At 42.5% G+C, this 23,235-nt stretch overlaps 1 protein-coding gene across 4 annotated transcripts in view; it reads left to right on the forward strand.

The window, feature by feature from the left end:
* LOC111160485 (TAR (HIV-1) RNA binding protein 1) overlaps positions 1 to 23,235 on the forward strand; it is an 84,901-nt gene that overhangs the window by 11,332 nt on the left and 50,334 nt on the right. For 3 of the 4 annotated variants that reach the window (XR_002641485.1, XM_022523630.1, XM_022523631.1), the window contains exons 5-12: positions 57 to 109; positions 1,801 to 1,898; positions 4,698 to 4,833; positions 5,437 to 5,533; positions 6,914 to 7,003; positions 12,096 to 12,237; positions 17,291 to 17,390; positions 18,568 to 18,740. Coding sequence is in view for 3 of the 4 variants with exons in the window: in XM_022523630.1 (XP_022379338.1) it covers positions 57 to 109; positions 1,801 to 1,898; positions 4,698 to 4,833; positions 5,437 to 5,533; positions 6,914 to 7,003; positions 12,096 to 12,237; positions 17,291 to 17,390; positions 18,568 to 18,740 (889 nt within the window). In the remaining variant the exon portion in view is untranslated. The remainder of the gene's footprint in view (positions 1 to 56; positions 110 to 1,800; positions 1,899 to 4,697; positions 4,834 to 5,436; positions 5,534 to 6,913; positions 7,004 to 12,095; positions 12,238 to 17,290; positions 17,391 to 18,567; positions 18,741 to 23,235) is intronic. The other variant, XM_022523632.1, reaches the window with a different exon arrangement.

The following is a 23,235-nucleotide window of genomic DNA, read 5'->3' on the forward strand; positions in this document are numbered from 1 at the left end:
GGCTTCCCAGAGTTGCAGCTGTAACTGAATGTCAATTACATTTTGTTTTGTTTTAGTTTATTATTGGACCATTAATGGATGCACTTTCAGAGAGCTCTCTGTATAGCAGGTAAGCAAACATTGTGTTATCCAGCGGCCACGTAGTAATACGTCCTCGATACAGAAATGTCACGTGTTCATGAAATACGACCAGGCTGTTAATGCATTCGGTACATGACACGTGTACCGGACAGACATTCAGCTTTTTCTTACTATGAAGTCCCTTCTGTGTGTGTTCGTCTTCTTGCTCGCCTTCTATTGGTTGTATCACGTGTTCCTTCTTTTTTTGTTCTGGTTTTCTTTCTCACCTTGAATGCTTCCATGCTTGGGGTTTATGGAAAGCGTACCTCGCCAAGCGTACTTTCTTTCTCTTGCTCTGATTCACACTGTCTTGGAAATTGTGGTGACTTTGGCTGACCAACGCTCTAAATGTTTTTTCCTTTCTTTTTTCTTTCAAACTTTTTGTTTTGACTTAAAGAAAACTTGTGAGGATAATTCCTAGAATTCCCATGTATTTCATCCACATTCCCCTGATGTCACTATGTCACCATGTCTGTTTAATTGCTCTATCCCTCCCCGTGGGAGGACGTTGGTTTCCTAGCTCTGTCTGCTGAGTAGACTTACCCACCTGTGTCTGCTGCAAGGTCTGTCTGTCCATCCATCCACCTCCATCCACGTGAAAACCCACAGGTTCACCTCCGTGGGTCTGATTCCAGTCCAGTGCCTCAGGGCTCACTGACCTTGTCCTTTCCCAACTGACAGAGGCTGCCGTGATTGTAAATATGTCACTTCCTGCCCCTTCTCTGCAGGCAGACAGTGAGGACGGTTGTGCCACAGCCTCGTTTTCTGAGCCTTCTCCATGCTCTCGAATTACACCTTCAGAATGGTCCCCTGTCTCTGAACTTCAGGGATCTTTTGGACCCTGATGAACTAAATGTATACGTGCAAGTCTTCGGTTCAGTATCTCTAAACAGACAAGCCCCTCTCCCCCCAACTGCCAGTTCCTTTAAAACTTTTAAATTAGTTTGTGCTAAGTTATACTAATATTTAATCCTGTTTAACAAATATCAAAAGAGCATAGGAACACTTGATTCACCAATTAGTTTTCAAATAGCTCATTACTATTGAAGAGTTCTGTGAAGCAGTTAGACAGCTGGAGAGCAGTAAAACCTACTCGGTGCCTCTCAAGGAGGCGACAGACACATTTATTATGAAATGCCTTCAGTTTCCGCACACTCTAATGTGTTCAATTAACAGATAATGTTCCTGGTGGAACCATATAGCAGGAGAAAACATGACTGTAGTAGACGTTGACAATTAAATGTTCTTACAGAAGTCAGTAATTACTCAGATATGTTTTTCTATGAATGAAATTTCTTTTATTTAATACTTAAAGATTTTAAATCGTTGGAGTATATGTTGGAAACAATAAAATACGATTGAAAGTGATCACTTTTAGACTTTTTTAAGATGATGCTATTTTAGCAAGATTCATAGTGTGTGTCAGGGAAAGTATCATAAAAAGGAAATCCGTGTCTACTTAGTATGTTATGATACTAACTCATGTCTGTTTTCCTAGAAGATCCTGATGTTTCGTATTCAGAAGGATCTTCAGAATTTCACTGATAAATAAAATGCAGGTTTAGAAAAAGATGATCTGATTGTTGTTGAAAGACTTTTGAGCCATAGTTCACTTAGTTTCGGTATGCTTACTTGTAAATTTTAAATATTTGTTTTTTTTTTTCCCTCATTTGTCTATAGGTCCCCAGGCCAGCTGATAGGAAGTGGTTCTCCACTGGGATTGAAATTACAGAAGTTTTTAGTCACTTATGTTTCTCTTCTTCCAGAAGAAATAAAGAGTATGTGTCAGTAAAAAGTTTTTTTAATTTATTAGCTTTAAAATTTTTAGTATATTGGTGATAAGCACTATCCTATGACTATTATAATCAGTACTTTCAAAATAGTTTTCTTTTTCTGGAATATATATATATTTTTCAGAATCTTACAGGTGTTCATTGTAGTTGGGTACAACTTTTGCCTTGACACATAACACATATTGCCAGTATTGGCTCGAGGAGTGTGGAAGTCATTTTAGAACGTGTGCTGCTGATGGCCATCTTTAGTTTTCTCTATTCGCTTCCCCAAAATTAGTAAAATGGTTGAAGAAAGAGCGACCTGGGTTCAGGAAAAAGTTGCAAACAGAATATCCATTGTGGCAAAACTGCCCCACTATAGACAGGAACTTGACAGGTAGAAGAAAAATACTCCTGCTTTATGTAGAGCTTGTATCTTAGAAATACCCACTTCTTTGGATTGGTGATTTACCTTCCTTTCTGGTGAGTTAAGTTGGTAAGCAGAGAGCAACACCAGTGTTATTTTGTTAGTTGAGCCGCAGAAGGACTTAACTCTACTTCCTGGGTCCTTTCTTCACTTGTGGCTTTGTGGCTCATAAAGCGACCCTGGGTATGAAACAGACACACATTTCCTTTTGTATTTTGTCTGCAAACAGGGTAAAACAATGACCAACGGTAATGTCTGCTCAGAAGTCAGGGATAAAAAAAGCAAAAAGATGATCTGTGTATCCCAACTTTAGGTGTCTAGAAAATTGGCTCATTCGATTACTTTTTTAAAAAAATTAGTTCGTGGAGAAGATTCTCTCAGAAGTTCTGTAGTTTGCCAGAAGACAGAAGCATATGCAGTCTGGGGATTGCTTTGCTGACCATGTTGGCCCATCCCAGGTCAGCAGTGCGGAAAGAGGGAGGGTGCTGGGAGCGCCCCGAGGGTATGCGTGCCTGCTGTCCTTGGCCATGGCCAGCATGCTGTGGACGCTTGTAAGTGTGTTGAACAAATGTGAAATGGAAGTGTGGCCATCCCCATCTTCCCTGTGCCATGAGTGAGGCGTTAGGCAAAGTGGAACTTAATTAGTCCAACAGAAGAGAAGGCAAGTACAGTGTTTACTCAGTTTTTTACTTAGTACATTTTTCAGTCAACAGTTCCCAGTGAGTATCTTAAATGTTTCGTGCTAGGTATTTGGAAGATATAAAATATATTTTATATATAAAATATAAAATAACTACATAATATAAAATATTGTTTTATAACTAAACATAAAATAAAACACAAGCTCCTTTCAGGAGCTTCCAGGGATTTCTTGGGTCATTCTACAGTGATGATCAGAGGAAACAGACATTTCACTAATTATGTGACTTGAGGGTCTTTAAGAAGTCACTTACTAGCAGAGAAGGCAGAACAGAGAACCTTAACCTTGGTATCTCAAGATGGAAAATTAGTGACCAGATCCGGAGGGAGTAAGAAATGGCATATGTGATCTAATGTTACTGCACGCAGATATGAGAGGCCATCTATCATCAGTAATTCTTACCGTGTTTTTCTTTAACCTCTCCCAACAGAGGACTGGTTTCTAACACTAGAAAAAATTGATCTTACACTTTAAACTTTTTCTTTTTTTCATAGTTGTGTGGTTATCAGAATCTCTGCAATATAGTAGAGTACTTATTTTACGGGGCTGAGATTGAAATAGCACTGATTTTTTTTCCCCCAACAGGTTTGTTGAGCTAGAATTCACAGACCACAAAACTCGTCCTTTTAAAGTGTTTCTTTCATTGGTTTTTCGTGCATTCACTAAGTTCTGTGACCATCACCATTAACTCTAGAATATTTTCATCACTCCCAGAAAGAATATTTTCGCCACCCATCACCGATCCCTTTCCGTTCTCCTTTCCCACCAGCTTCTGTCAGCTACTAATCTCCTTCCTCTACAGATTTGCTGATTCTAGTCATTTCCTGTAAATGGAATCCTAGAATATGTGGCCTTTTAATTTATGTCTGGTTCATCAGCCGTGAACGAGTCATCCAGTAAGGACCCATGTTTCAGTATTTCATTCTTTTTTATGGCTAAGTAATACTCTACTGTACAGATATCACACATTTTATTTATCCTTTAGCAGTTGGTAGCCATCTGGAAAATGCTACTGTGAATATTCACGTACAAGTTTTTGTACGAACACGTGCTTTCCGTTCTCTTGAGTGTATGCCTAGGAGTGCAGTTGTTGGTGCCGATGGTAGTTCTCGGTGTAACTCAGTGTAACTATCTCGGTGTAACCGTTTTCTACACTGGCCGTGCCGTCTTGCGTTCCACCAGCAGTGTATGAGAGTCTAGTTTCTCTTTCCGTGCCAGCACTTGTTAGTGTCTGTGCTTTTGGCGAGAGCCGTCCTCATGGATTTGAAGTTCTATCTCATTTTTTTTTTTTTTTTTTTTAATTTAAATTCAGTTAGCCAGCCTGAGTTGGCCTCATTAGTTTTTGGTGTAGTGTTCAGTGATTCATTAGTTGTGTGTGACACCCAGCGCTCATCACCACACCTGCCCTTCTTAATGCCCATCACCCGGTTACCCCTTTCCCCCACCCACCACCCCTCCAGCAACCCAGTTTGTTTCCCAGAGCCCAGAGTCTCTCCTGGTTTGTCTCCCTCTCTGATTTCTTCCCGTTCCGTTTTCCCTCCCTTCCCCGACGATCCTCTGCGCTGTTTCTTAGGTGCCACGCATGGTTTTCGATTTGCATTTCATACCTGCTGACGGTGCCCAGCAGCTTTCCGTGAGATTCTTGGCGACAGTGACATTTTAAAACCTTCTCTTTCAGGTAGTTTCCTACTAAAGTTTATTCAGAAGATGACAAGCAGACATTGGTGTGCCATTCCCATTTTGTTTCTGTCTAAGGCTTTGGCAAATGTCCCAAGATGTAAAGCCCTGGGTATAGAAGGGCTTCTTGCTCTCAGGTAATCTACTCTGTGTTCACACACGTTCGGATGTTCACATAGGGTCGTCTGCAGTAACTTTCCGTCAGTAAATTTTGTTTTCCCCTCTGCTTTAGCCTATAGTGAGTCGTTTTAGTTAATACTGGCATTGGGATGTGAGCTTGCTCTTTTGAGCTCGTAATTTTGTATTGAGAAGTAAAAAGTTGACTTATATGGTTGGACTTATTTTGTTTTATGAATTACTAATTTAAATATGTGCCGCAATACATGCTATTGGATTTAATTTTAAGACCAGGCCAATAAGGTTTTCTTATATTACATTGATATGCAGAAAACTAGAGATAAAAATATCAAACAGTAATAATGATTGCAAAGATTTTCAAAAAATGTAGAACTCTTACTTTAATAGTATCTTTATTTACAGTTTTTTGGAAGAGATGTATTTCATATTAAAATCGAGCTCTACCAGAGAGACCTTAAGGAAATAATAGCTTTGAAAGTGTACTGACAGTGACTCTCTACATTGGGAGTTGTAGAGACTCTAGATGAGCTTGTCAGTATTTACAAGTTACCAGAACTGTCTTTGGGAACATGGAAATGCATGTTTCTGTTTTCTGACATCAGGGACGTTCTGCAGCGCACGATGATCACCCACCAGGTCCTGCTGAGAGGGGCCGCACAGTGCTATCTTCTTCAGACGGCCATGAATTTAGTAGATGTGGTAAGTTTGTCTTTTACTCGGGATACTTCAGTCTATGAGTTTTTCTCCCTGAATAAGTGTGCAAAAACGTGTGAACGGAGCAGGTCTGTGATGCTCTCACTAGAAAGCCCTGCCCGTAAAGTCAGCCCGGTGCTTGTTGGAGGCCTGGAATGTGGGTGTCAGGAGGGCTCCCCCTGTGCTGACTCGGGAGAGTGATGGACTGTGCCCGGTGTGTACACAAACGGTGTGGTTTACCCTGACACCTGCTTTCCTTCTCGGAGTCTGGACTCTTGGAGTGTGCTCAGCAGGGGTGCCAGTAAAAATCCTCCCAGTAAGAACCCTGAGCCGTGGGTCTGTAACCGGCTTCCCTTGTAGACAACAGTTCACACGTAGGGACAGCTAATTGCTGGCGGGATTAAAGCTGTCTTGGGTGACTCCCCTGGGACAGGACCCTTGGAAGCTTTTGCCTGATTTCCTCTATACTTTTTCTGCACATCTTCCCAAAAATTGATCTTTAAGAAGTCTGTAGTATCTTTTGTTTTTTTACAGAGCCCCTTTGCTACTATTGCCGGGAATAGGGGTCAGCAAACTTCTTCTGTGAAGGGCCAGAAAAGTCCTTTTTTAAGTTCGTGGTCTCTGTTATAATTACTTAAAAGCTGCCATGGACAGTTTATAAATAAAGTGGCTAAAATAAGTTAAAACTTTATTTACAAAAGAGCTGAGTGGTTTTGCTGACACTTGGCCTAGAGCAAGGTATCTTAATTCAAGATGTACAGCCTTAAGGGAATGAAAAGACTTCTGTGGTTTTCAGAAGGCTGGGAGTTGTTTCCATGGCTTTGAAAGTCAGCTTCACTTTTCAACTTAAGTAACTTCTTATCGAATGTATTTGTTTTTGCTTTTAGACTCTGACCATCTTGTCTCTAAGACAGTAATCTTTTTTTTTTTTTTTTTTTTAAAGACTTCATTTATCTATTTGACAGAGAGATCACAAGTAGGCAGAGAGGCAGGCAGAGAGAGAGGAGGAAGCAGGCTCCCAGCTGAGCAGAGAGCCCAACTCAGGGCTCAATCCCAGAACTTCAGGATCACGACCTGAGCCCAAAGGCAGAGGCCCCAACCCACTGAGCCACCCAGGCACCCCTAAGATAGTAATCTTGATCATAAGGATAATAGACTTAGAAAATAATCTTTCACTTTATATAGTAACATATTGATTGCTTGTAGTCAATATCTTTTCTAAAGTCAGATTTTTTTTTAAAAAGCTTTCTTTTGATTTAACTAATAATATTCTACTTTAAGTGGTATGTTAACTTGCTTTTACAGTGATTTCATTTTATTAAAAATTTTTAAAGGAGTCATTTTTTTAAACTGCCCTGACACCGTCCCTCTCTTCCTCCCGTATAGGAGAAGGTGACCCTTTCAGATGTTTCAACTTTTCTCATGTCTCTGAGACAAGAGGAGTCCTTAGGACGAGGAACCTCATTGTGGACAGAGGTGAGATGGAAAATAATAATAATGTCTTTGAAAAGTCATAAAAAGTTGTTTTCTAACTGAACTCACTAGTCACTTATGTAAAATATAATGATGGCTTTGTTACCTACCAACAGAGGTTTTTAAATATTGTATATTTGCTTTGAGTGAACCTAAATAATCATGCTGCTGAGACTCTTAAGGGGAGACTGGACAGTGTTTGGGATAGAGACAGACTTAGAAGAGAAAGGAAGCGCTCGTGGGCAGATTGCAAATCTGGATGAGATGGATCAGGAGTGAGGAAGACGTTAGACTCAAAAGCAACGACATGGACCTCCTCTTGCTGTTTTTTTCTGTCTGTCCATGGCACTTCATCGCCCAGTTGCCCGAGTCTGACATTTTGGTAATTGCAGATTCTTCCTGACTTTCTGCATCAAACCAATCCTACACGCCCTTCCTCTTCTGGAGAGTAGAGACCCTGCGACGGCGCTGCAGGCCCCTGGCCTCGCGGGGCTGCTCTTCTGTGTGGGGTCGTCAGGGGTCTGCGTCCTCCCCTCTGGAGCTCTGGTCACGCTATTCCTGTTGGTTCTTAGCCCTTGCAGAGCTGGTTGGATCCCAGTCTGTGTCCACTGCAGGTTCTGTGGTTTTTGAGGACAGGGAGCTTTTCAAAAAAAGAATTCTATTTCTCCACTGCTTAAGAGATCACAGAGGGCAGGGATGTGATTATTTCTTTTAGAAGGCAAGTCGGGGGGCGCCTGCGTGGCTCAGTGGGTTGGGGCCTCTGCCTTCGGCTTGGGTCATGATCCTAGGATCCTGGGATTGAGCCCCGCATCGGGCTATCTGCTCAGTGGGAAGCCTGCTTCCTCCTCTCTCTCTGCCTGCCTGTGATCTCTGTCTGTTAAAAAAACAAAACAAAACAAAAAAAACCAGAAGGCAAGTCCGTCTGTGGATGCACAGAGGGAAACGAGAAATCAGCTTGAACCGTGTTAAGATAATTCAGGTGGGAAATCATAAGGGCATAGAGTAGTAGGGTAATGGAGGGAATGAAGACAAAGAAAATCGGGGTCTTTAAAAATGAGAATTTGATTTTCTTAATCATAATGCGTCTAATTAGGTGGAATCTGAAAAATAGAGAACTGTATGAAGAAAATAAAAATCACCTGTGATGTCTACAATCAAACTAAATCCAGATTTTTTTGGCTTAATTATTAAGTTTTTCAGTATACATATTCTCAGTCTTGCTTTCTCACTCTATAGGCTTACATTTAAAGTGATAGATTAACATGTATGATTTTCTAAACAAAGTAACGGTTATACCATTCGGAATTTTATTTTTCATCTTCACATACATTTGAGCATTTTTAACATGTTGCTAACTCTCCACTATGTAATATTTAAAAATTCAGTTGATGAAACATTTTAGAATTTATTTAATCAGTTCCTTTTGTTGGACGTTTGTCTCAGATCTTACCATTTCATCTGGAAATACGTGCTGCTAAAAGATAAAGACTTTGAAAGGGCCTAAATAGGCCCTTAGCACACCTACAAATGTTAATGATCATTTCTTGATTTTAAATATTTGGTGTTTAAATTGCTCCAGATGTCCAATAAATGTGTTTGTTTTTTGCATTTTGTTCATATATTTGGCTTTAAGTATTCAGATGAGGTCTGTCATTGCATCGATAGGTCTAGTTTGCAAATTGTGGTTAATCCATCTGGAATTTATTCTGGTGTGTGGCACGAGCTGTGAGGTGTCATTGAGAAAGTGCACGTGGCAATGTTTCAGACGATGCTTGGTCCCCACCAAGTGTAAGCACACTCTGCCATTACGGTCTTTTCCCCCTTGACCAGCCAGATGTTGTCTTATTATTGGTCAGCAGGCAGCCCCCCTAGATTTCCTAATTTGTTCTGATTTTCTCTCTTCTCTAATTCAGTAACTTGTCTTCATGTTTTTCCTTCTTTTTAACTTTCTCTTGGTATGTTTGCTTATCTCTTTATGTCTTCCTTGTTTGAAAACTATTTATTGGACACCTTGTACACCGCAGGCTCTGAGCTGAGTTTTGGGAATACAAGGTCAGCGAGATAAACATGGCCGCCGTCTTCAGGAAGCTGACGTCTGGTGGTTCATAGCTGAACCCAAACTTTAATTCTTTGGTTTAAAAATAGAAGCAAGTATATATATGTCCCCTAATGTAGATGTTGCTATAGAGTCTAACTTGCAGTGTAGTGGTGTTCTCATTATTGTGTAAATCTCTGTATGTTGAATCATGTAAGATCATTGATATTCAGTCCCTTTTAACCTAAGGAAATGGCAATTTTATCTAGCTCCAGCGAAGTAAGTTTTTAAATTAACAGACTTTATTTTTCAGAGCAGTTTTAGGTTCACAGAAAAATTGAATAGGAAGTACAGAGAGTTCCCACACACCTCCTCACCGCCTCTGTTATTAAAATCTTGTACTAATGATTGATGAGCCGATATTGATACATGATAATTAAGTAATGTCCATAGTTTACATTCGAGTTCACTCTTTTTGTTGTATATTCTATGGACTTTGACAAACATATAATAACATGTACTCACCATTATAATATCACACTGGTTAGTTTCATTGCCCTAAAAATCCCCCGTGTTCCACCATTTTATCTGTCTCTTCTCTCATGCCACACCCGCCCCCCAACCCTTGGCAACCCCTGATGTTTTCTCTGTGTCCATGGTTTTGCCTTTTCCAGGATGTGGTATAGTTGGAATCTTACACTATTAAGCGTTTTTGGATTAACTTCTTTCACTAAGAAATACACATTTAAGGTTCTTCCATGGCTTTTCATGGCCTGATAGCTCATGTCTTTTTATCCCTGAATAACATCCCGTTGTCTGATGTACCACTGTTTGTTCATTTACCTCCTGAAGGACATCTTGGTTGTTTTTAAATTCTATCAATTATGAATAAGGCTGCTATAAACATGCACATGTGGGTTCTTGTATGGATATAAACTTTCAACTCATTTGAATAAATACTAAGGGGCACAGTTCCTGGATTAGATGTTAAGAAAATTTTCAGTTTTTTAAGGAGCTACCAAATTGTCTTCCAAAGTGGGAGGACCATTTTGTATTCCCACAGCAGTGAAGGAGTTTTCCTGTTGCCCCGTGTCCTTGTCAGCTTTTGGTGCTGTCCGTGATGTGGACTTTAGCCGTCCTGTGAGGTGTGTAGTGGTAGCTTGTTTTAATTTGCAATTCTGTAGGGACCTGTGACATTGAGCATCTTTTCATATGCTATTTGCTCTTTGTATGTGTTCTTTGGTGAGGTGTTTGTTTTTATCTTTTGCCCATTTTAAAAAATCAGATTGAATGTTTTCTTAATGTTAAGTTTTAAGAGTTCTTTGTATATTTAGGAGACCAACCCTTTTCCAGATATGGGTCTTTTACAAATATTTCCCCCCAGTCTGTGGCATCTTCTCATTGTCTTGGCAGAATGCAAATAAACTTTTGAGATTTGCATTTTAATGGGAAATCAAGGGAACCTGTCTCCCAGAGACTGCGAGGTAAATGCCATTTTAAACCATAATTCTGACATGAAAACTCTTTGGAGAGAAAACATTCTGAATCCTGGGACAGATTTGATAGAAGCAGCAAGTATGAATTTGAGTTTGTCAGTTTTGTTATAATAGGACAGTGCTTGTGGGAAATGCAAGATTTGTAAAACCTCATGCGTTTCATAGCAATAGTTGAGAAATGTAGTGTGGCCAGTTTGACAGAAATAACAAAGAAAAAGTCTATTCTGTCGAAAGATCAGTCTCCTGGCTGACCTCACTGTTAGATTTTATAACGACCCGACTCGGTAAAGACCTACACGGAGCAGCTTCTTTACTGTTACAGAACTGCTCGTTCGTTGGCAGCAATGGGATGTCAGTTTTAGTCTTAACGGATTCGTTTGTTCGTCAGGTTTGTCTCTGGTCAAGACATTATTGTCTCCTTGTATGTAATTTTGGTGAACCCCAATGCAAGGAATACTTTTTAAAAAAATTCTTACTTTTTAGAAAGACTTACTTCATAGTTATTTGCTTCATATTTAAATTCATATGTTGAATTTGTAAAGTAAGAGATATGCTATAAAAAGAAAACTGAGGGGGCGCTGGGGGGCTCAGTGGGTTAAAGCCTCTGCTCAGGTCAAGATCCCAGGGTCCTGGGATCGAGCCCCACATCGGGCTCTCTGCTCAGCAGGGAGCCTGCTTCTCCGTCTCTCTCTGCCTGCCTCTCTGCCTACTTGTGATCTCTGTATGTCAAATAAATAAATTAAAAAAAAAAAGAAAACTGAGAACATAATTCAATTTCAAAACAAAATTCACTATTACTTGTGATCAAAGATGAATTCTGTGACTTTTAGATTTGCAAATCTTTTAAAAAAGAACGAAGAAGGACTAGTATGCCTCTTTTAAGTTAATATGTTTTAAAAAATGCACATGTGATAGAAAGTACACTTGTGAGGAGGGTAGAAACTTTAATTATAACTAATAGAAAAACAAACATACCTTGTTTTAGTATAGGAAGCAGGAATGAATTTCAATTTTATTTTAATTTACGGTTGTAATTCGGTTTACATAATGTGTCATTTTTCACAGAGATGTTCTTTAGAAAACCTTACCAAAATGTGCACTATATATTAGGTACTTTAAAAATTCTTGCCTGTAAATGAAGTTTATATATTCACGTATAGATACACGCACATGTATATATACGGATACACATATTTTTTCTGTCTGCATGCTCTGTAGAATTCAGTCGTGACTAAATGTTCTATTACTTTGTTGTGTTGAGTTTTTTTTTTTTTTAAGATTTTATTTATTTGAGGGGGCGGGGCACGAGCAGGGGGAGGGACAGAGGGACAAGCACACTCCTCGCTGAGCAGGAAGCCTGACCCGGGACTCTACCCCAGGACCCTGAGACCATGACCTGAGCTGAAGTCAGATGCTTATGTGACTGAGCCCCGCAGGCACCCCTGTTGTGTTCAGATATTTAAATTCAGTTTATCGTGGAGGAAAGAAACTTGGCTTAGGGAAATCAGAAACCCTTTGCTCAGTTAGGTTTTTAAAATAAAGTAATGACTCTTTTCTTTCCTAGCTCTGTGATTGGCTGCGTGTTAATGAAAGCTGTTTTGGGCGAGCCTCAGCCTGTAGTCCCACTGGACTTCCCGAGACACCGTCTTTAAATGCTTACGTGAAGAACCTAGTTCAAGAATATATTACGTTACCTGCTGGGGAAAGTAAGTCTGAAGTCCTTTATATGATTCACATCACCAAATTACTTCCAAAGAACTTTTAACTAGTTTTTCCAATCCAGATAGAAGTTTAACCAAATATGTGCCGACTTTCTGATCCCAAACTCGTACTTTCAGCCAAATAATGTAAAGAAACGGAATGTAAAAACACGTTTCCTAACTTGTACTTCATCTGGTCTAGGACTTGAGATTTTAAACTACTTCTGTATGTTTTAAGAAACTAGTAAGTTTGTCAGAATAGGAATTGGACAGAGACAGACTGATTCTATGATTAGTGAATCCTCACGGGCTAAATACTGCCGATGTGTTCATAAAGCCTCTGTAAGTGGAAGTATTTGTAGATAAATCACTGCATCTTTTGTGTGTTTGTTTTCAGAACATCACATGTCGTATGAACTCATGTGAAAAGTAGTTTTAGAGAAAAATTATATTTGAAAGGATGGTTTTTTTTCTTTTTACCAGGTACTCAGTCAAGATCCATTTTCCAGCTTCTTTAGGGAAATGGGTAAGACCGCACTGAGGGAAGAACTATTAGCAGATTCATTAATTAGGGTTCTTTTTACATTTCTAATGCTTCTTCTTCATTAAAGCCCTTAGTTGATAATTTGGGTAAATTGCATCTTTATATTTAAAATGTCTTAAATTTCCCGGCTTTGTCTCAGACCGAGTTGTTTTCATGTACTGATTTCTCTAACCTGATCCTAGAATAGGCTTTAAATGATCAGATAATTATTCTTCTGAAATAAATGAGTTTATCTGTTTTTCCTTCTTAGAACATTTCTCTTTCGTGTTTTATTCCCCCTCTAATAAATTCTCTGTGCTGTTACTTGGGAGGATTCTTTTGTTAGGCCTATAGAGGTAAATAAATTTTTATCCCTACTAGACTAAACATACATTAAAGTCCCTAAAATGTCTTCAGAACTTGTTTTATAATTTAGAGTATATCATCAGCATTAGAGCTGAGTAAATATTCAAAATCATATGAAACAATATTTTTAGAATTTTTCTGTAATATTTCTAGGACTTAAAATACATGGTTTAATAGACTATTCTAAATTTTTAAAAAAATTAAAACTTGATTTTAGGTGCAAAAGAGGTGTTTGTGTGTGTTTTAATATTTTTGTTTGACTTTTAATGCCCTTGGCCGAGTGCCTTTATAAAGTTTAATTAGCAATTACTGGGGCAGTTTTCAGAGCAAGTTAATAAGTTCCAACCAAACAAAATTCAGCTTGAGTTTCTGAACATAAAAGTAGTTTTTTCAGTTTTGTTCTTATATAGGGACTTAGTGGCCAAAACACTATTTTCAATCAGGTTCTACATGTAAAGTAGCTTTTTCTCTGGCTTTTGGCATAGTTGGTGCAGATAGATTTTGCACTGTCGATTCCTCAGACATATATCGAGTGTTTTCTAAGAGCTGGGCACGGAGTCACAGAGATAAAAACTGTATCTCCTGCCCTCAGAGAGAGCGTCGTCTAGCAAGGAGGTTGATGGGTAAGCAGATAATCTTAGCACAGTGCCTCAAAAGACGTAATAAGCACCAGGCTGGGGAACCTCTGTAAGCAGTGCCTGCTTGGCATGGATAGACCAGCAGAAGTAGAGGGAGGTCACCCTATGGGTGACATCTGACCACTGGGCAGAAATGAAGGTGAAAAGCGGGAAGGAGTGTCCCACAAGGCTTGCAAGAACTTGCATCCAGGGGAGCTGAAAGTCGGGAGGTGTCTGTCTATTTATGTATCTGTCCTCTGTCTGTTGCATGGAGCCCAAGAAGGAATGGTAGGTGGCAAGGAGGATATGGGGCACATACACACACATAAACATGCATACACACACCCTATTGGACACCTGGTACCCAAGACAACAGAACAAAGGAATAGCAGCAAAACAACACAACCAGCATCACCTGTGAACAAACATGCCAAAGACCTTTCGGGGCAGGCTTTCTGAATCACGGAAAGTGAAACATAGTTTGGAAATAGCCCTGAAGGCTGGTCAGACCTTGGATGTGCTAAGATTAACCAGGGAGGGAAATACATTTGAAGAAATGTATACTTAAATCAAGCGGTCCCGTGGAAAGGACATTTGTAGTTAAATGATATGCCTACTTAAAATGTAATCAAGAGGGCGCCTGGGTGGCTCAGTGGGTTGAAGCCTCTGCCTTTGGCTCAGGTCATGATCTCAGGGTCCTGGGATCAAGCCCCGCATCAGGCTCTCTGTTCAGCAGGGAGCCTGCTTCCTCCTCTCTCTCTGCCTACTTGTGATCTCTCTCTGAGTTTCTCTCTCTCTGATCTCTCTCTGAGTCTCTCTCTCATTTATTCAAATGAATAAATCTTTAGATTTCTTGGTTACATTTTTTTTTTTTTTTTAGAGACACAGACTAGCTCTGAAGTAGTATATTGCAGTTGTACAACACGTTTTGAAAACAGCGTTGAGGTATGATTGACTTGCATCACCCTGTACATGTTTAAGCTGCACGTGTGATGGGTTTGGACCTACGTCTGTCGAAACCCACCAGCATGGTGATGTAACGCGCCTATCCTGTCAGACTCAAAAGTGTTTTCATGACTTTTTTAATCCTTCCCTCCACTTTACCTTTCCTCCACACCCCAGACAAGCCGTGTGTGCTCTCCAACATCACAGACTAGTTTGCATTTTCTAGAATTACACTCGGTGTTTGAACTTTATGGTAGCAAGATTTGACCATGATTCGGGGCTAAAATGCATTCAGGTGATCAGTCAGAGCCAACGATTCTTTTGTCTCTTTAAAACCATTTTGCCTCCACTTCTCTAGCTTCAGTGTGCGAAATGGGGAATTCCCCCTCAGTGGTTTGCAGAGTATGGTTTCTAGACCAGCAACACCAGCATCACCTGGATACTCTTTAGAAAACAAATCCTCCAGCTCTGTGCCAGGCCTGTTGAATCAGACTCAGGGAGGCGGGTCGTGTTTACCCTCTGTACTGAAAAAGCCTCCAGAGGATTCTGCACCAGGCGCGGGTTTGAGAGCCACACTCTGTAGCGTGGACTTGCTTCATGTGGTGGCCAGGTCCTCAGGGAGCACCCCATGTCAGGTGCACCTGCCAGGGCGTGGCTTACACTGGAGGAGCAAGGCGCCCTGTTGTTCTGGTCTGGACCGGTGGCATCCCTTGACAGCGGAAGTCATTAAAACTCCACTCCACTTCAGATCGATAACCTTCCCTTGCAGTATCCAAGGTCAGCAGTAGCCTAGGATGTCGAGCAGGCTCTGTGTTTCCAGAACGCTGCTGTGCTTTGCTGAAGGAAGTGAAAACCATCGCGTTAGCCGCGTTGAGGACCCACTGTGTGTGCTGGTCATTCCCACGCGTGTTGTACTTGAGGTTGGGGCTCCCTGCTGCCATGCCATGGGAGCGCGACCGGAGCGGCACCCCCTCCCCGCCAGCTCCTGCGATGTCCAGGGTGTCTGCTTGCAGGACAGCCCGTGAATGACAGTGTCTTAGTCTGTGCCTATGAAGGACATCGTAGAAGTGTGTGGTAGGAAGCAGTAATGTGAGGAAAAATGTTCCCAAGAACAAGTTTCAATAACTCGTCTTACAACACTTAACAGGTTTAGCCTACTCCATTTTCTGGGATAGCACCAACACTGGGATTTTAAAAAAAAATATGAGTAGATTTTTTTACTGATGGCAACTAGAGTGGCTTTTATAGCATTTAAAAAATAATCTATAACATCCTTTTGTTGTGTTTTTAAACTGGGTTTATCTTCTGTAGTATTCCATTAAATTTATGTTAAAATATATGAAATTACCCCCGAAATATATTAGCATATTTAAGAAAATGGTTCAAGTATTTAAACTACTGAGCTGGAAAACTAGATCTCTTACCTAAATTTTTCTTGGGAATCGAGGTGAAAGGTGTGATCTTGCTATAATAATACACCATGAATGAAAAAGAAATCCGTTTATGGATTATTTTTGTTTAATTGGCTTTTAGAGATGGTAAAATACTCATTCTATCTGTTAACCATGTTCTGTCTTCCAAAACTTATTCTGGAAACTTTTGAGTAAATTTAATTTTTATAATAAACCCAAGGAGAGTCATAGGTTTTATTAGTTTTATTTCACAGAAGATGACCTAAACTTTCTTTTTTTGTTGTTTTTGAGGTTTTTGTTCTGTTTTATTTCTTTGAGTGTAGCTGATGCATAATGTTATGTTAGTTACAGCACAGACCTAAGCTCTCTGAGAGGATAAGCCCTTGTCGCAGGGTCCCACAGCAAAGTAGCACAGGACTGGGCCTCAGACACGGGTCCGAGGCTCCAGAGCCTTTGGGCCCGTACCCATTCCAACCTCCTGCTGCTTACATTTTAGGCAATTTTCCTTTCTCAACTGAAATAACTAGACTTGCCTCTTAATGCATCTCCTCGAATCTCCTCTTCCTGTACAGTCCCTCTTCTGCATTGTACCCGCAGAAGTCTTTTTAAACTACTAATTTGGATCTACAGATGTTTCCTTTTCTTCGCTGAGCCTTCACTTTAACCTGAAGTGGCTTCCCCTAGCCTGTAGGGTCAGACAGGAATTCTCTGCATGGCCCGCTAAGTCCCCTGGGCTCTTCCCTGGGTGTCTGTGTCACCTCGACTCTGGCACTCCCTCCCACTCCCGTGCCCTGCTGCACGGGCATCCTTCTGTCCCCTGGAACGTGGCGTCCCCGTTCTCCAGAGGACCTTCGGCATGTTCTGCCTTCCTTGGGGAAGCCTTGCCGCCCTTCACCTGCTGTACTCTTTCCCAGCCTTCGTGCTCAGCCCGGTTGTCCTTCCTCAGGGGACTTTCTCTTATTCCCCAGACAGATGAGGGCACGGCCTCCTAGTGCGCACCCCCGTTGTGCCATTTTATACTGCTCACTACCGCGGTCATCGAAACAGTGAGCTATGCCCAGGAGTGTGCTTCTGCACACCTCCATGCTTCTAATTTGATATTGATAAGGTATGCTCCTGTAGCTGTTTCCTTCTCGAAACATCATCTTTGAAGGATTTTGTTAATGCTTTACAAGCCTCAACTCTTGTTATTTCAGCAGGAGAAGACTGCTTTATGCCTGACTGGTTGGAAGCCAAGCTCGTTGCTATGATGGTCTTGCTGGCTGTAGATGTGGAAGGAATGAAGACGCAGTACAGGTAAGGGTTTCAAAACTTGGAAAGAAATCTTTTTTTTTTTTTTTTTTTTTTTTTAAAAAGCCTAATCAGATGTATGGTCCCTGTTCAGACTTTTCTATGATGGGTGTGGAATTGATCATAGTGTATGAAAGGGAGAAACCAGAGCACTGGCGGTATGCTAGAGAAATGTCTAAAATTAATAATAAATTGGTAGGAATAGGGACTTATTAGTCTTTGGAGGAAAGTTCAACTGTTAGAGAAAAACTATATATACTAATCACTGGTTTTATAAAAGAATATTTTTTTAAAAGATTTTATTTATTTGACAGAGATCACAAGTAGGCAGAGAAGCAGGCAGAGGGAGAGGGAGAAGCAGGTTCCCCGCTGAGCAGAGCCTGATGTGGGGCTTGATCCTAGGACCCTGAGACCATGACTTGAGCCGAAGGCAGAGGCTTAACCCACTGAGCCACCCAGGCGCCCCTTATAAAAGAATATTAAAAGAATAGGTTATAAGATTCTAGCATAAGATTAGGTAAAGAAATTCAGGAATTTGACCCCTTTGTAAAATGTATAATTTTTTTAATGTAATAAAGATAAAATTCATTCATATTTCAAGAATGTGCACAGATCAGTTCTCACCAGAGTATAATTGTTGCTAGAAGCAGCGTCATTTGCTAGTGTATTTGCATATGTGGTTGATTTGATTAACATCAAATCTCTTCTGTAGACAGAATTTCAGTATGAAAGTTGGTTATGTTGGTTTTTTATAAACCCTTAATTTCTTTTTATTTTTTGTTAGCATCTCATTTCCTTGACTAGTACACATTTTGGTTTTTTGTTTTGTTTTGTTTTGTTTTTTTTTTTTTGAATTATGATATCAGGGTCTCAGCACTTTAATTTACAAATAAATTGGGTATCGGATTTCCTTCCTACTTGTGCCTGGAGTCGAGTGTGATATGTTCTTCCCTGTGCTTCCTTCGCGAGCACACAGAGAATCTACCGAGAAAGCCTAGACTGCGAGGTCAGCAAGGAGCCAGAGGGCAGATTGGTCCTAGTAGGCACCAGTTGTCCGCAGCGTCCGTGCGACCGAGTCTGTCCAATCACATCCAGTAGCTCCCCAGTTCCACGAGTTAGAGATGGAAAGTAATTTCTTCATGCTTTTGCAATGCTTGATTTGGGCATGTCTTTTAATACCTAGTGAAAAGAGGAGAACACAGAATGTATTAAGGATATTCTTAGACCCTCTCCTGGACTCCCTTCTGAAGTTGGGCACCAATGCCTACATGCCCGTGCTGAGAGCCGACAGATGCCTCCAGTTGCTGTTGAAGCTACTGCGCACTTGCATGTTGACAGGTTCCGGTGCCCGAGATGGTGAGGACACGCAGTTTCTGTCGGTGTCTTGCTTGGTGCATGGTTGGTGGTTAGAACGAGGAAATTCCTGACCTTTTAAATCAAAGGATTCCCCCACACGTTCCGCAAACATTGACCGAGTGCCCCCCGGTGGTGCTGGGGAGACCGTGGCGCAGGCTCACGGAACTGGTGTCTAGCGTGTATGGTCGCTGGTTACTGTTGTTGTGGAATGAGATTTTATTTGCTTTTGTTTGTTTGTTTGTTTGTTTTCATTTACGCTCACTCATTAATTTCCAGACATGAAGCTGCTCCCAGTTTCATGTATGGTTAAGCAGGATCCATTTCTAATGGCCACTCTGCTAGACGTGCAGAGCGTAAGCTCAAACACAACGATGGTATCATTTCCCGACGACTTGTTTTTCAAGTACGTTTGTCTCTGAGCCCCTCTTAAGTGGCATGTACTTCCTGCGGAAAGTGGAGCAGTGGAAGCATTGAGCTCTTTGTTCTCTCCTTAAACCGAGACTCATGTGCGACAGTAGCAGAAAACCACAGACACTAGAGACACTCTTCAGTGAAGAGACTTGACTCCCAATCCCGTCCCCCCCCTTCCACTTGGAATTCTAGAAACCTGCTGTTTGAGAACCCTAGGGAAGCATCAGTATTAGGCTTGCCCTGAGGATAACACTGATGGGATTCGATTTTAATATAGGCTTAGGAAATGTTCAAGCCAGTTTCTAGATTCTGATATTTTTAAAAATGGCAGTGGAACCCAATGCTGTACATGTAACAGTCACTTTTCGTAAGGTTTTCGTCTCCTTAAGGGCATAAATATGGGTTCATTTGACATGCTTTGACTATTTTTACTAGGGTTAGTGCTTTCAAGAGTAGGACTGGGTCATCAGTGCCCTTTGGAAAATTGTGATATTACACACACATACACACACACACACACACACACACACACACGATGGTTATACATACGTTATGATGCCAAATAATCAAATACCCATGAACGTATTATGCAGCCTAAGAGCAAATTATATGTTACTCCTCAGTTCCCTCCTTTTGCTTCCTTATTTTGACTTTTGTCTTTTTCACGTCCGTGCACTTTAAAAAATGGTTTTGTTTTATCTGTTGATATTCCTCAACAATGTAGTGTCTTGTTTTCCTGCTCTTGAGCTCTGTAGAAAACTTACTTCACTGTGGGAAGTCTTCTTTTCTCACTGTCACATGTTTCTAAGATTCATGCACGTCCTTTCTTCGACTTCCTTATTTTCCCTGTTGTATAATCTCCCTTTGCATGAAGACACCACATTTTCCCTGGTGCTGGACTTGGTATTGTAATTCATTACTGTGACGGAGCGTGCTGCCATGAACACTTGTCTGCGTGTCTTCGGGGCCCGGGTGTGCGTCTCTCCAGCACACGTGTTGGTTCCTAGGGTCTGTGCGTATTCAGCTTTATAAGATAATGAAAATTGTTTTTCCAGCTTTCAGTTCCAAAGTATGTATACATGTTATTCTTAGCAGCAGCAAAACCCAAGAGTTCCTCTAGCACCTCACGCAGGCCTTTTTATGTCCCCAAATAAGAGCCAAGGACGGACCTGTTTAATTTTGATAGCTGTTGGTGTTGGTGTGACTGGTAAACCATGTCACGCTTAATTATCTGTAAGAGTTCTTCATCCTGAAAGATGTCTTTCATGAGAGAAGAGGAAAAGAGTGACTAGTTATTTCCCTGTTATAAATGAGGAAGCAGTCTGGGAATTAATTACCAGTTCCAGGGTCAGTGAAGACGTACCAGGTAAAGTCAGAAATACATTGAGGTTCGGCAGTATGCAGCTGTTTGGGGCAACTTTGCCTTGTTGTGTTTGAAATTCTTTCAATTTTTGGTATTTTATTATGGAAATCATTAAATATATAGAAAAATGGAGAGATCATAATAAATCCCCATGTTCCCACAGCAGCTTCAACATCTTGTCTTTCCTGTGTCCTGCTGAGTACGACTATTGTCATTTTCCTTTGTCCTCCTTTTTTTCCTTAACCTATTAACCTTGGAACAGCGTGGGGGCACATGGGGAGAAGAGCTGTGGGAGGAAGAGGCTGGGTGTGCGGAGTGTCTGTCCAGAGGCCTTTTCCCCTTCTCTTCCCCTTAGCCTGCACCAGTTACTGTGCTGATCCTCAAGGTTTGAACTTATTTCCGTCTTAATGGGGGGGGTCACTGTGGAGAGCCTTTGAGCTGGGGCTGGGGAATTCATTCAGCGAAGAAGTGCTGATAGTCTGTGTGCCAGGCACTATGTTGAGCACTAGGGTGTCCGCGTGGAAAGATAGAGGAGATCCCTGTCCTTGTCGAGATCGCCTGTACTGGGGGGGACAGGCATGTGGTGGGCAGAGGGATGGTGAGCAGGAACTATACAGTATATGGTAGTTGGACAGGTGTTGGGGGAAAACAAGGTAGGGAAGGGGCGGGACACGCTGGGTGGGGTGGGGGTGGAGGGTTACAGGTACACTGACTGGTGGAGGAAGACCTCGCTGTGAAGGGAACAGCCCGTCAAGCAAAGACTGCAACGGTTGAGGGATGGAGCCCTGCGCACACCCCCGGGAGAGCGCCCAGTGAATGGGGGGTGCCCGCGGGGGAGCTGGCTGCCAGGGAGGAGTCAGGAGGCATCAAGGGAAGAATACTGGGACTTGAGCTTTGAGAGGGAAGTGGGGTCAGTTACGTAGGACTCCCTCCCTGGGCCAGTTTAAGGTTGCGGCTCTTACTAGGCGTTGGAGCTGGGGGTTGCTGAGCTCTGAGTTGAGTTGAGGACAGTCCCTGGGCCCTGGTGTTGAGAGAGCACCAGCCGGGCGGGAGCTGGGCCGGAGCCGGGCCATGGAGACGCGCTCCTAGGCCTGCACGACTACTAGCCGTGGGTGCGCTGAGTGGTGCTAGGACTTTGTGTTTGGACGGTTCAGCCAGCAGGACTTGCTGATGGGTTTGGATGTGGGCTTTGAGGACAAGAGAGAACCCAGAGGTCACTCAGCTATTGGAGAAGGTGGATAGATAGGAATTGCCTTTAACGGAGGCGAGAAGGACTGGAGTCAGAGAAGGTTTTGGGGTAGAGATGGGCAGTTCAGCTTCGGGGAGATGAAGTGCGGGGCACCCGTTAGGTGTTCTGGTAGAGCCGGTGAGCCGGTTTGGCCCTCTGAGTCTGGAGCTCAGGGAGAAGCATGGGTTGGAAATACAGATTTGGGGGTCCTAGCCTAGCAATGGTGTTTAAAGCCACAATTCTGGATGAGAACACCAAGGGAGCCAGTGTAGATGGAGAAGAGGTCCAGGTGCGTGGGGAGCACCCATGTCTAGGGGCTTGGGGAGGAACTGGCGGAGGACACTCGGGAGGAATTCACTACAGCACGAGAAGAGAAAAACCGGGAGAATGTGCTGTTCTGGAAGCCAGACGGAAGGAGTGGGAATGGCACCAGACACTGCTGGTGAGCTGAGAGTGACCGTTGGTTTTGGCAACATGGAAATGGGGGGTCACCTTGACAGAACGTTTTGGGTGGTGGGGGGCAGCTCAGGGGTGGCAAGGAGGTTTGGAGTCTGGGCAGGACTTTCAAGGGGTGTTGTGTGTGGGGGAGCAGAGACGGGACTGCTGCTGTGGGATGGGAGAAGTTTTATTTCCTTTGGGGGAGAAAATAGCGGTGTTTTGTGCCGATAGAAACGATTTGGTAGAGGGGAGTTTTGAAGATGTGAGGAGGGGACGTCTGCTTCTGGTGGCTGAGAGGAGGCGAAAGTGCTTGGGGTCCGGGGTATCGGCAGAGGGGCTGCCTTCGACGGGGTGCTGAGGGGGCCACGTGTGGGTGGGTGGGCAGAGGCCAGTGCGGCAGCAGCCGTCCCCTTCTAACTGTGGTGTTTTCTGAGCGAAAGAGGGAGCTGAGGGAGTGGGGAGCACATTCGCCTGGGAAGGACGATTAGTGGGCGGACTGGGGAGCTGTCGCAGGCTTGTGGGGGAGCCCGAGGGTGCGCATGGAGCCGGGGTGAGAGCCGGCCTGTGGCCGTTCGCCTCCAGCCCGATCTGTGAATCTAACAGGCTCCGACTCGGGTTGTGATGCTCCTTTTGGTGCATCCATGAGACGCATAAACGAGAAACTTTCGTGAAATGCTGTTCTAACCGTCCTTTTTTCAAACCTCAGAATAACTGTGTGCTGCTTATTTTTATGTTTGTGGAAATGCTCCTCTGGTGGCCTTACCGTGTCCACTTGACCTTTCCTTCCTGAGGTAGCTTTTATTTTTTTAAATTGTGGCAAAATACATGTAACCTGAAATGGACACTTGACCCATTTCTAAGTGTCCAGTTGGTGCCGTTCCTGTTGTACATTCGCATCGCCGCCATCCGTCCCCAGAATTTCTTATCGTGCCAGACTGAGCCCCTGTACCTGCCGGGTGCTGGCTGGGTCCTCATCCCGTTTCCCCAGCCCCTGGCGACCCCTTTGAACTTTCTGTCGCTGTGAATGGACTGTTCTAGGGACCTCAGATCCGTGC

This window comes from Enhydra lutris, unplaced genomic scaffold (assembly GCF_002288905.1).
Source record: "Enhydra lutris kenyoni isolate GAN:26980312 unplaced genomic scaffold, ASM228890v2 scaffoldscaffold76, whole genome shotgun sequence".
Classification (NCBI taxonomy): Eukaryota; Metazoa; Chordata; class Mammalia; order Carnivora; family Mustelidae; genus Enhydra; species Enhydra lutris.